At 37.7% G+C, this 13,924-nt stretch overlaps 1 protein-coding gene across 29 annotated transcripts in view; it reads right to left on the bottom strand.

Moving 5' to 3' along the window:
- Positions 1-13,924, bottom strand: part of R3HDM1 (R3H domain containing 1) — a 187,877-nt gene that overhangs the window by 109,320 nt on the left and 64,633 nt on the right. For all 29 annotated transcript variants that reach the window (XM_054477850.2, XM_063647405.1, XM_054477848.1 and 26 more), the window contains exons 2-3: positions 10,683-10,891; positions 8,382-8,592 (exon numbers count right to left, since the gene is read on the bottom strand). In XM_054477850.2, the coding sequence (XP_054333825.1) occupies positions 8,382-8,552 (171 nt within the window). In that variant the 5' untranslated portion in view covers positions 8,553-8,592; positions 10,683-10,891. The remainder of the gene's footprint in view (positions 1-8,381; positions 8,593-10,682; positions 10,892-13,924) is intronic.

The following is a 13,924-nucleotide window of genomic DNA, read 5'->3' as shown; positions in this document are numbered from 1 at the left end:
AAGTCAGAGAGATTTAAAGCGTGAGAAGGACTTGACATATCGTTGATGGCTTTGAAGATAGAGGGGCCATGTAAGGAGGACTATGAGCAGCCTCTTGCAACAGAGTGGCCTTTACTGACAACCAGCCAAAAAACAGGACCTCAGACCTACAGCTTCAACAAACTAAGGTGTGTCAACAACTAGAATGAGCCTTGAAGCAAATTCTTTCCCAAAGCGTTCAGAAAAGGGCCCAGCCTGGCTGACTTTGGCCTCATAGAACCCTAAGCAGACAACACAGTTGGGCCCACTGTGAGCTGATAACGGGTGTTGTCTTTTAAGCCTCTATGTTTGTGGTAATTTTTATGCAGCAATAGAAAACGAATACATTACTATATAAGTAAACTATAAATTGCCAAAGTGGCATTATTCAATAACATAATTTATTTCAATTTCCTTTCAAACAGCAAATAGAAATTATATGTACTAGAAAATATGCCATACACACACAACAAAGCAGAGAAAACAAGTTGTTTATTAAAGTCAACATACTTTATTTCAGATTTTTGTAATCTACTTGGCAGCCAGATTTGGCTTTAAGTAGGAATTCCCTCTATTTGATATGTAATTATTTTAAAAGTGGATTTTATTATTTAGAGCACACTTTTCACCCTTAGAATTTCACTGTCACAGTAAAAATTTAGCAGCTTGTTTAATAGACCTGTATTAGTCCAGAGAAATGGTATCTAAATTAGAATTTAGAAGGCTTAGGGACAAAGGCCCCAATTTATAATTTACGTTGTTTTATACTGAAGTATAAGACAGGAACTAGGCCAAAAAATGGGTGCAGAATATGAAACATCCTTAATAGAATTTCAGTTTGAAATTGATACTAATACGTTGTCAGAGTTACCAGCTACTAGAATTTGGAGAACTGAAAAAAACAGAGCAATCCTTATGAGTTATATATGTATTAGCACAAAAATAACCAATTAAATATCACTCAACTAAGAAAATCTGACATTTAAAAAATAGGAATAATTTTCTTTGTAATTAATAATTGTTATGAAGAAAAATTATAATGGTTACACCCTTTCAACCAGACTCAAAACACCTTGAAGAGGTTACGAATTCTCAGTACTTTTCTAGGTAATAGTAAAGATTAGTGGCAATTGTAAGGAAGATAATGAATTAAAATGTTCCATGTCTAGTTAAGGTCAGGGCAGTAAAAATAATGGATGCCAGGATGCTAATTTCTACTGGAATAAATGAAAAATACAAAGTTCTCTGAGGTGGGAGAGCTATTTTAAAAATCAATAAACTAAACACAATCACGAATTTGTTTTTAACATTTAACCTTTTGAGCCATAAAGCACAGAGTTAAGTACTCAAAGGCCTAACTCTTAGATTCTAATGAAAAGTATGTGGAGAAAGTCACAACTATCTGGTTTGTAGTTATTCCTTGTAATAAATGAAGATACAGGATCACCCCATCCTACTGGTGATGTACATGAAAATTATCCAAAGAAGTACAAACGGTAAGTATGCAAAAGCATTTCTACATCTACAAGATGTAGCCAACATCTTTACACAGCACAAGAAAGCACCGTGAAAAGTAAATGCGCTTAAAAGAGCTACCATATGTGCATATGACCCAAGTTCAGTAGAAAGAGTACCAAATCCTAGAAATAATTATAAAAATATACTATGGAAAATGTATCATAAGTTTTAAAAAGTTGAACTCATTCAATATTAATAAAAAACAATAAAAATACAGTGTACAGATACAGAACTTCATAGAAATAAAACTACAGTACTGAAAATGTGGGGAGGTTATGTTAAAAGTAAGTTTTACTCTGTTTTATTACTAAAGAAAAAATCTATCTTGCATGACAAAGTGATAAATTTTTGAGAAGCCAAATAATCGTGTTATTGCTAATAAATAGTAACAATTATAATTATTATAACATTGTTAATGGCACCTACCATTTGCTAGGCTCTATGTACTAGGTACATTACATGTATCTTTTTTTCTCTGAGACAGGGTCTGACTCTGTCACCCAGGCTGGAGTCCAGTGGCGCAATCACAGCTCACTGCAGCCTTGACCTCCTGGGCTCAGATGATCCTCTCACCTCAGCCTCCAGAGTAGCCTCCATGTCTGACTAATTGTTTGTGTTTTTTGTAGAGATGGGGATTTGCCATGTTTCCCCAACTGGTCGGCCTCCCAACGTGCTGAGATTACAAGTGTGAACCACTGTGCCCAGCCGTCCTTTTTTTTTTTTTTTTTTTTAAATTTTATTTTTTTTAAGGGACAGGTCTTACTCTGTTGCCCAGGCTGGAGTATACTGGTGCAATCCTAACTCACTGCAGCCTTGAACTCCCAAGTCATCCTCCCACCTCAGCCTCCCAAACAACTGTGACTACAGGTGTGTACCGTGACGCATGACTAATTTTTTTATTTTTATTTTTGTAGAGACAAAGTCTTCCTGTGTTGTCCAGGCTGGTCTCAAAGTCCTGGGCTCAGGTAAACCTCCTGCCTCGGCATCCCAAAGCGCTGGCAGGAGCCACCACGCTTGGCCACATACATCCTTTTAATCCTTGTTTGACAAACAGGAAATAGCTAAGATTATTATTTGAATGGTTTTATATAAAGAGACTTTTATTCAGTCCTTTAAAAAAATACTTCATTTCTTAACAGATTAATGACATAAGTTAATTGTTTCATCAATACTTTCCAAGCAAATGAGGGAATTTGTTATGTACTGCCTTCATTGTCGAAGAAGTGTGGCATTGTGTTCTGAACTTTTCTGATAGCCTTATTAGATTCATTGCTTTCTTGCCCAAACCACTTTTAAAGAAATGCACTGGAATTAACTTGAAGGATACAAGATGTAAGAGTCTCATCTTGATTATCGAAGGGCTTACTACTGAAACAGAATATACAAAATATGCACTTTAGCCAACTCTGTGTATGGAAAATTGACTCATGTATGTCAGAGCTATTCATTGACTCTGGCACACAAGGCCTAGTTTTTAACAAAAATCAGCTCTCTTATTTTCTCCATGACAAGGGTTACCAACACAATGTGGACTTGCTATCCTACTGTTAATAATAATGTGAGGGAGAGGCATTGTTTGAACTGTTCCCAAATATGTTTTGAATTGTGTGCATATACACATGTATACAGATGAACATCCCTGGACAAACTATTTGTTAAGTACAAAGATACAACTGTAAAAGAAGGGGAAAGTTGAGTTTGAACCTTTAATAAGCAGAGCACAGGGTTCTGAATTTTATATTTAAAATAAATGACTGTAAAAATCAACACAAATAATTTACTCTAAGTTTATTATTTAAATTTTTTTTTTTTAAGACAGGGCCTCACTCTGTCACCCAGGCTGGAGTAGAGTGGCACGGTTTCAGCTCACTGCAACCTTGATCTCCCTGGCTCAAGCAATTCTCCCACCTCAGCCTCTTGAGTAGCTGGGACTACACGTGCATGCCACCACACCCGGCTAATTTTTGTATTTTTTTTTGGTAGAGACAGGGTTTCACCATGTTGCCCAGGCTGGTCTCGAATTCGAGCTCAAGCGATCCGCTTGCCTTAGCCTGCCTCAAAGTGCTGAGATTACAGTCATGTGCCATCGCACCAGGCTAATTTAGACTAATTGTAATCTGAAAAACCTATCCGTGAAGAAAATCAAACAATGGAGACCCATCGGTGAGTTATACACAGGAAATCAAAGCAAATACTCCCCACCATCCAATTAACCCATGTTAAAGATTAGGGATACTCATAGTCTAACAAAATACATTTTTCTGGATTTAGAAACCTGGCATCCACCACCCCAACCTTCCAAATGTTTCATAAAAATATAAAGTCCGAAATGTACCTCTACATTCTCAATAGGAACAGTGTGTGGCAGCAGAAAAATTCCTAACCAAAAACCTGTCAGATAATTATCTGAGACCATAATCAACAATTCAGAACAACTCCAAGGCAATTACGTGGGAAAGTTAACTTCCTGACGTTAATGCACACAGATTTCTTGAATTAGCTCTGAAGTATTAAGAAATTCTTATGAAAGTAATCCTAAAATTTCTATAAAAGATTACAGTCCAAAACAAAACCCCGAATAAGAAACACAACATTTTTTAAAAGTGGAAAGAGAAAACTAGTAAAAGCAGAAAGAAAACACAAGTAGAATTATTTATAAATTAAATGGTCAAAGAGCTCTCTTTGAGATAATCGCTGCTTGGAACCACCTGAGATGACATGTAATGTCTGTTGGCCTCTCTCTAGTTTGATGAAATTATTTTTTATGTAAATACTACCCTTAACAGAAAGAAAATAATAAGGTCTCTTCATAGTACAAAAGGGACTGTAACATCCCTTAATTAAAAATGACTTCACTCAAAATGTATATATTAAACGTGCAGTTTTGTTATATAAATGAATGAAATGAATGCGTCTTTTGGAAGGTAAACATTTGTTTCCTTTAATCACTTTAATATTACTATGCTGAAGCAAGATAACAGACGTAAGTTATAATATTCATGGTAGCTGATTTTCAGAATGAGAGCAAAGTAGAGAGTATCTTATCACTCTATTAGAATAAAGTAATAGTTTATTCAAAAATCTCAATAGAAAACCTACATTATTTGCTACATACATCCAAACTTATGAGTGAAAAATAGCAGTTGTTATTTAAGATGACAACCTTTAGGCGGTACCTTAGAGGTACCAAAGGAAGATGAAATATCTGGTAGTATGTTAGAACAGTTAACTCCACATTAAGTTAAAAGTAACTCTGTATTAACCAGACTTTTTAAAACAAAACACTTATTCCCTGTTGATGCTTTAAACAGTTAACTTTGTTTTATAATATTTTAAATGAAAACACAGAAGAAACCAATTTTCCAGTTTTATCTACTTCCAATTCCCAATTTCCATTAATTAAATCTATTCTATACAAGGTATCTCAACTGTACACCCCTTGCCAGGCACCTTGGATGAAGGCATCTTGGGCCTCAAAAGCTCAAAGCAGAGTCAATATTCTTACATATAGTAAATTATTATTATTATTATTTTGAGACGGAGTCTCGCTCTGTCACCTAGGCTGGGTGCAGTGGCGTGATCTCGGTTCACTGCAACCTCTGCCTCCTGAGTTCAAGTGATTCTCCTGTCTCAGCTTCCCAAGTAGCTGGGATTACAGGCGTGCGCCACCATGCCCAGCTAATTTTTTTGTATTTTTAGTAGTGACAGGGTTTCACCATGTTGGTCAGGCTGGTCTTGAATTCCTGACCTTGTGACCCGCCCACCTCGGCCTCCCAAAGTGCTGGGATTACAGACGTGAGCCACCGCGCCCAGCCCATATAGTAAATTATTAATAAATACTTCAATAAACAATGAATATGGCATTCACCAGATTAACATAAAATAAATTCTCACATTCTCTTTTTCCCTCCTTCCAAATCGTTACAGTCACTATGCTACAGGAAACGAGAGGTCAAAGACCATGCCCATGTTTGTTTACTATGGTATTCCCTTGGTAAAGAAGAGATTTTTCCATAAATGGTTTGGGTAATGTGGGAAATTTTCTTATACTACAAACAACTGGGCCATGATGCAAAAGTGGTCATCAGAATGTTCTTGTGGCTTACTGCCAAGGGCAACACAATAGACATTGTAGGAAATGCAATAACCCAAATTAATGACTTGTTGATAAGCATGATATAGGAAAAGAAACATTAGGTGTAGAAAAGAGGCTAAAATGAAGTATTTTATTATTTCAATCACAAATGCAATAGAATTTTAGCAGATTTTCTCTGATGTAATCAGGACACTGGCATGCTGTCATCACCGAGTGTACTGATTACAGGTATGGCAATTTTTTGTTGTTCTAAAAAGTGCTGTTAGTAAAAATGACTGGGAAAAAAATATGTTATTTCTCCCAATTTCTTAGATGATTACCACTTGACTATAAGTGAGGCCGAAATGCTTTTTTATAGCTGGAGGAATTGCTATCGTTGTCTCACCTGCTGTCTGGCACATAATAGGGAAAAAAGACAGTTTTTGACTGAACGAAAGAATGAGAAAACCTTTAAAAACAGGTTTCTTGGCCAGCAGTGGTGGCTCATGCCTGTAATCCCAGCAGTTTGGGAGGCTGAGGCAGGCGGATCATGAGGTCAAGAGATCGAGACCATCCTGGCCAACATGGTGAAACCCTGTGTCTACAAAAAATACACAAATTAGCTGAGCATGGTGGCGCAAGCCCATAGTCCCAGCTACTTGGGAGGCTGAGGCAGGAGAATTGCTTGAACCCGGGAGGTGGAGGCTGCAGTAAGCCAAGGTTGTGCCACTACACTCCAGCCTGGTGACAGAGACAGACTCTGTCTTAAAAAAACAAAAAACAAAAAAACAAAAAAACCCCACCCCTCCCCACGCAAAAAAACCAGGTTTCTTTACTTTAAAAAAGTGAAGCTAAAAAAGAAAACACAAAAGAAAAAAAAAGTGAAGCTATAATTTTTGGCTTATAGCCTTCAAAGTGTTTAGTATATAGAATGATAGAATATTTTCTCCAAAAATAGAATTCTTTAATTGCAAAGCAAAATTAAAACATTATTGTTAAACATTTTTTTTTAAATTTTTTCTTTTTTTTGAGATGGAGTCTTGCTCTGTCGCCAGGTTGGAGTGCAGTGGTACGATCTTGGCTTACTGTAACCTCTGCCTCCTGGGTTCGAGCTATTCCCCTGCCTCAGGATCCCTGGTAGCTGGGACTATAGGTGCGTGCCACCATGCCTGGCTAATTTTTTCTATTTTTACTAGAGACAGGGTTTCACCATGTTGGTCAGGATGGTCTCGATCTCCTGACCTTGTGATCCACTCACCTCGGTCTCCCAAAGTGCTGGGATTACAGCCATCGCTCCCGGCCTAAACAATTTTTTTTTGAATAACTTTTTCTGATAGCTTAAAGGTGGCTACAAATTCTTTACTACTGAGAGGTAGGGTCTAATTCCCCATCCTCTGGCCTGGCTTTATTGACTTATGTCATCAAAAGAAGACAGCTGAAGTAACGTTCTGGAACTTCTGGGCCTATGTCAAAAGAAACCTTGCAGCTTTGCTTGGCTTTCTTGGAACATTCTCTCTGGGACCCCTGAGCTGCCACATAAGAAGTCTGACTACTTTGGACCCACCTTGTTGGAGGAGCCATAAATAGGTGCTTCTAGTTCCACCTGAGCCCAGCACTGCAGCCATTCCTACCTAGGTGCCAGGCAGGTGCGAGAAGCAATCCGGGATGCTCCAGACCAAGTCCACCGGCCTGTTAAATGCCAACAAAGGACCTCTTTGGATACCTTGTAGAATAGAAAATTCACTCAGCCCAAGCCTTGCTTCGTTTCCTGACTGATAAATGATGAGACATTAAAAAAAAAAATTGTGGGCCAGGTGCGATGGCTTGCGCCTGTAATCCTAGCATTATGGGAAGCCGAGGCGGGCGGATCGCTGGAGCTCAGGAGTTCTAGAACAGCCTATGCAACACAGTGAAACTCCATCTCTACTAAAATAGAAAAATTAGCCGGGTGTGGGGGTGCATGCCTGTAGTCCTAGCTACTCGGGAGGCTGAGGCAGGAGAATTGCTTGAACCCGGGAGAGGGAGGCTGCAGTGAGCCGAGATCACGCCACTGCACTCCAGCCTGGGCGACAGAGCGAGACTCCATCTCAAAAAAATAAAATAAAATAAATTGTTTAAAAGTGTTAGCCTTTCATTCTGAGAAAACAGATAACTGGAAAACCTTACCAAAGAAATGAAAACTACTAGAAACGCTATTACTTGGGACCATTTTTACCTATCTTCAATTTGTTAATCAACTCAATTTCCATTTATGCCTGGAATTAGAAGCCTTCTCAGTGGCTAGTTCTAAGTTATTATATATGCACAGCATTAAAAGCATTAACTTCCCCCGGGCCCACAAATCTTTTTTGTCAGTCAGGTTGAGTGACTGAGGAACCCCCTGAGGGCTGTTTTTGCCAATAGTTCGTCTGCAGTTTTATTCTATTCTATTTGTCTTTCCTTTAAGAGCTCTTAGGTTAAACTCAAAATTTAACTGTGAGAGTTCAAAACTCTCACAGCACTGGTAATTAGGAAAAGGGTGGAATGAGAAAGTAGAAAGCCAATAAAAACGCACTAGCCACATACAAATAAAAAGAATTATATTACATGATACAAGCCAAGTTAAGACTCACAGCAAGCTAATCCAACTGGCTCCAAAACCAGCTAGTAAGCATGTCACGAAGGGTCAACTTACCCTTTTAGAATTTTGAGAAGTGAGTTTTGTATGAAAATAAACATAAATATATACTGAATATTTAGTATTTGTAGCCAGAGAAAAATTCCTGTTTACCTGCAAATCTATATTGTTCTCAATACAATGTTCATTCTTCTCTACCAAAATCTTCCCATAGTTTTCTGATTTGATAAGATTTTCAACTCTGGTTGTATCTTTCACTTCTGCCTCCAAATCCTTCATTGTTGCAGTTTCATCTTTTACAGTAACAGTATCAGACATCCTCATTAGAAAAGGTTATTTTCGAATTCTACAGGGAGCTTGAAGCCTTAAGAAAAAAAAATTAATACAATTTGAAACTTTTTTACATTCAGTTACTGCATGATACTGACCTACTGTCTGTTATGTTCCAGAAATAATGTTGAATATAGACAGGAACAAAATTCTTGATTTCAAACAGTATATAATTTTGTGCTAGATACATCCAAATTTAAAAAAAGATCACAATACAGTCAGAAAAGAGCTATAGAAAGTATGTGAGCCAGGCACAGTGGTACCCAGCTGTAGTCCCAGCTACTTGGGAGTCAGGCAGGATGACTGCTTGAGTCCAGGAGGCGGAGGCCAACCTGGGCAACACAGCAAGACCCTATTGCTAACACATAAATAAGTACATTTAAAAAAAGAATACGGAGTAATTTTGATGCACATATACTTGTGGCAATTCTTAAGAAACATTAAGGACTAAGCCAGATCAAGGTAGAAGGTAATGGCTGGAGAATAATATATGTGTATTTAGAAGACATTAGAAATCTTTTTCTCCAAAGGGATACCTATAATAGCTTTTTCATCTGGATTCCTAAAATTCCAAATTTCTTAAATTACCCAGAAATATTTCCAAAAGGAAGTAATTTAAAAATAAACAGTAACATTCTATTACAAAATACACTTGTAAATCTGGATTAACAAATACGTTCAGCAATATGAAGAAAGCATTGAAAACTCTCCTGAATTAAGTGATTCATTGCCAAACAACACATATTATCCAGGCAGTCTAGAATATGGAATCCACAGGAAATCAAATACATAAGATTCCAATATATTTTCATGTCATTAGTGAGTTTAAGAAAATCACTGGTTTCACACTGGATTAATGTATCAGAGATTAAGCTAAAGATAGCACTCATTTTAAGCTGCAAAAAATGTAATAAAAATAGCAGAACTTGGCTGGCTGCGGTGGGTCACGACTGTAATCCCAGCACTTTGGGAGGCCAAGGTGGGCGGATTGCTTGAGCTCAGGAGTTCAAAACCAGCCTGGGCAATGTGACAAAACCCAAACTCTACTAAAAATACAAAACTTAGCCAGGCATGGTGGTGCACGCCTGTAAAACAGCTACTCAGGAGGCTGAGGCACGAGAATTGCTTGAAGCTGAAAGGTGTGTGTTCCAGTGAGCTGTGATCACGCCACTAGACTCTGCCTTGGGTGACAGAGTGAGGCTCTGTCACGAAACAAAACAAACAAAAAAACCCAATAATGGCAGAACTTGATATAAACAACTTATTCTGAAATGCATCTTTAAAAAAAATGAACAGATTGATATACAGAGGGATAGACAGATATAGATTATAGCAAGTATGCTAAAATATTACTGGTAAAATCAAGGGGTGATTATGGGGTGTTCACAGTAAAATTCTTTCAACTTTTCTATATTTCTGAACATTTTCGTAATAAAATCTTGTACGGGGGGAACCAGTGAAACTTATTTTCTCTATATCAATTTGAAAAATTCAAAAGTTCATTTCCTGAAAGAATGTTTTGCAATCTAAATGGATTTTAGGGCCAGGTGCAGTGGTTTACACCTGTAATCCCAGTGCATTAGGAGGCTGAGGCAGGTGTATCACTTGAGGCCAAGAGTTTGAGACCAGCTTGGCCAACATGGCAAAACCCCATCTCTATTAAAAATACAAAAATTAGCTGGGCATGGTAGCGCATGCCTGCACGCCTGTAGGCCCAGCTACTTGGGAGGCTGAGGCAGGAGAACTGCTTTAACCTGGGAGGCGGAGGTTGCAGTGAGCCAAGATCGTGCCACTGCACTCCAGTCTGGGTGACAGAGTGAGACTCCATCTCAATAAATACATAAATAAATGGATTTTAGGAATTGATAAATACAGCTGAAAAGTTAAAAAAGCCAAAGAGAAGTAGATCCTAAAGTCACAGACAGACTGAACTGAATTAAGAAAAAAACCATGTCTTCCTTAATTATAACCCATACAAAAGTTAATTGGTTCATTCCGAAAACAAACAGCTGCAAAGTAGGGAGAGGGTGGTGAAGTTACTTAAGACACTGGCTTCTTGCTTTTTATAGGTGAGATTTTGTAAGAAAAAGAAATGTGTTTTTATGAATGACAGGGAAGTATTACCTGATGCGTCCTTTGGATTTGGGATTGTGGTGTCCCACAAAAATAAAATAAAATAATCCAAGGTTCTTTTTCACAGTTGTCAGCCAGGATGTCAACTGTAGTGAACCATCTGTAATCTGGCAGGAGGAGTCCCATGTCCTTGTCACCACTGTAGATTCCTGGACTGGAATAGACTGTCTTGGATCAAATATATCATACCTTTCCGTGGCCTAAAATGAAAACAAAAGAAACCATTTTAACAAAATGGCCAAGGGAAATGGAACACTCCACATGAAACTGAGAAATTAAAAATATTACTGTCAGTTGTTTTATTACATTATTTTCCTAAACAAAAGTCAGAACACTGAGTAACAATGAATTCTAACATATATTAGCTATGTGAACCTGAATAAGTCACTGAGGCCGAGAGGATTGATTAGTTAAAAGCAGAAGAGAGAAGAGGAAAGAAAATGATATGTACTGAGAAGCTGCAATGCAGTCAGGGTTATAATTGAGATAGTATCTATAGATAAGGAGAGAGAAAAAAGATCATAATCAGAAACACTTTAACTCCAAGAACCATCATTTTTAGAGTTCTCTTCTAGAGCTGTGTAATTCTGTGGACTTAAGACTGTAATTTTGAACAGTAATAACATTCTAGATTTTTAAAAATACAAAAGAAAAAATAAAACAAAAATAACAAGCCATTTAACATTTTTAATGAAACCCACATTGTCTGTTCTAAAAAAAAAGGTTGGCTGGGTGCAGTGGCTCGTGCCTATAATCCCAGCACTTTGGGAAGCCAAGGCAGGAGGATCACTTGAGACCAGGGGCTCAAGACTAGCATGGGCAACACAGTGAGACCCCATCTCTACAAAAATTAAAAAATTAGCTGGGTGTAGGGGTGTGCACCTGTAGTCCTAGTTAATTGCGAGGTTGAGGTGGGAGAATAGCTTTAGTTGGGGGTTACAGTTAGCTATGATCATGCTACTGCACTCCAGTCTGGATGGCAGAGCAAAAACAAAACAAAACAAAACAAAAAACCCCAAATACAAAATTTTCTCCATGTTATATTTTTGAAGTCAGTTTTATTCTATATTTATTCGGTATGAATGAATATAGCCTAGCAAGTAAACAACTCTAAAAAGATTATTTACCTCTTCCATTGTCCTTTGACAATTTTGCTGTCAATAAACAGAATAGTACATTTTAAGGTGAAATAACTAAGCATACATATATGCATATAATGAGATCTAAGCACCAAGAGACCTAATACCAAGACAGCCAAGCATGCATTATAGAGTAACTCACATTTTATACTAACTCTTCAAAAACCATTTTGAAATACAATCACTTGGAACCCTATATATCCTTACATTACTTTTCACATTTTGATTTCACAATGTTTGACACAAGGATAATAGAAAAGGGGGTATCAAAAACAAATGTCAAAAAACTTTTAATTGATACTGTGTCATCTCAATCTGACCAAGATTCTCCAGCCACTACATCAAATGATTAAGTTCCACCAAAAACAAAACAAAACAAAATCCTTCAAGTATTTTTTCTCCATTTTAGCTTTTTATCTCACAAAATGGTAGACACAAGATGGCAGCATTCTCTAAGCAACCAAATTATTTGTGTTCTTCGTAAAGTGACTTTACAATTTAATCATGAATCTCTTAATTTTGTAATTCCATAAAAGCAAGGTTTTAAATCCATTTAAGAAATAAATAAGGTACTAGATAAGGCAATAGCTGCAGGGGAGAGTGAGGAAGGGGCAAAACCGAAGAGGTGAACACCATAGAAAATCCTCTTAGGATCCCAAGGTTCCATGAAACCCCAAAGAACCTGAGAGTCCAATATTGTAATTCAGCATTCAAGTTATTATTGCCTAGAAGTCAAATGACTTCTTCAAAGTCACACAACCAGTATGTGTGACCAAAACTTGGTAATATGCCACACCATTTGATAACAGACTAAATAATGAATGATTCAGAATGAAAATGACCAGTTATTGCCTGGGAAGGAGTCAATGGCATATAGAAATGGCAATAGAAAGGGAAGTGGACTAGCATTAGACAATGATTTAAATCCCAGCTCTGCCAGTTATATTTTCGGTAAATAACTTAATCTCTCTGAGTTGCAGTTTTCTGATCTGCAAAGTGGAAAAAAGAATATCTAGCTTCTAGGTTTGTTGTGAGGACTGACTGATTTAAATGTAGAGCACGGGACCACAGCCTCTCTCCCAGGGCAGGCCCTCCAAAAATGTTAGCTCTCTTCTCTGGTCAGAATCCCTTTAGATCAGCAGTTGGCTGAGCCTGAATTTGCTGTGTCCTGACCCCCACCACTACACAGCAGTAGACTGACAGGAGGCCTACCACTGTGTACAAGTGGCTTAGCATTTTTGTGTATGGCTCTCATTTGAAGGCTTCTAATTGAATATTAAAAATTCATACAAACTGTTGGGTGTAGTGGCTCAGGCCTGTAATCTCAGGACTTTGGGAGGTGGAGGCAGAAGGATCACTGAGACCAGGAGTTCAAGACAAGCCTGGGCAACATAGCAAACCCTATCTCTACAAAAAAAAAAAAAAAAAAAAAAAAAAAAAAATCATATGAACTTTGTATTCTTCTCCAAAATATTAATGCACTTGTTTAATTTTTAATTTTTTTTTTTAGAGACAAGGTCTCACTCAGTCACCCAGGTTGGAGTTCAGTGGCACAATACTGACTCACTGCAGCCTTGACCTTTGAGGTTCAAGCTATCCTTCCACTGTAACTGCGACTATAGGTGCACACCACTATGCCCAGCTAATTTTTAAATTGTTTTTGTAGAGACGGGGTCTTGCTATTTTGCACAGGCTGGTCTCAAATTCCTGCGCTCAAGTAATCCCCTGTCCCAGCCTCCCAAAGTGCTGGGAGTGGCTGTGAGCCACTCTGCCCAGCTAATGAACTTGTTTGATATAAAAATGTTTTCCCTCTCCAAATCTTCAAGTAAAAGGGATGTTTCAGCTTTTGGTACTCACTGGAAAAACAAAAACAAACCCCTTTTTGGTAAACCCATGAAGCCTACACTTCTCAGTTTGCCAAAGGTTGTGTGGGCACGTGGGTGTCAAGTATAGAAAGCTACAAGATAGACATGGCACATCATGTCTCTAACACAACGTTTAGAAGTCCATTAAATGTACTGTCTTAATATAATAAATAGTCGTACAGTAAGTGAAAGATACTTAGGAACTTACAAAATTAAGGAAGACAGCTTA

This window comes from Pongo pygmaeus, chromosome 11, assembly GCF_028885625.2.
Source record: "Pongo pygmaeus isolate AG05252 chromosome 11, NHGRI_mPonPyg2-v2.0_pri, whole genome shotgun sequence".
Taxonomy (NCBI): domain Eukaryota; kingdom Metazoa; phylum Chordata; class Mammalia; order Primates; family Hominidae; genus Pongo; species Pongo pygmaeus.
The sequence above is the reverse complement of the archived record's forward strand: the minus strand, read 5'-3'. Positions and strand labels throughout refer to the sequence as shown.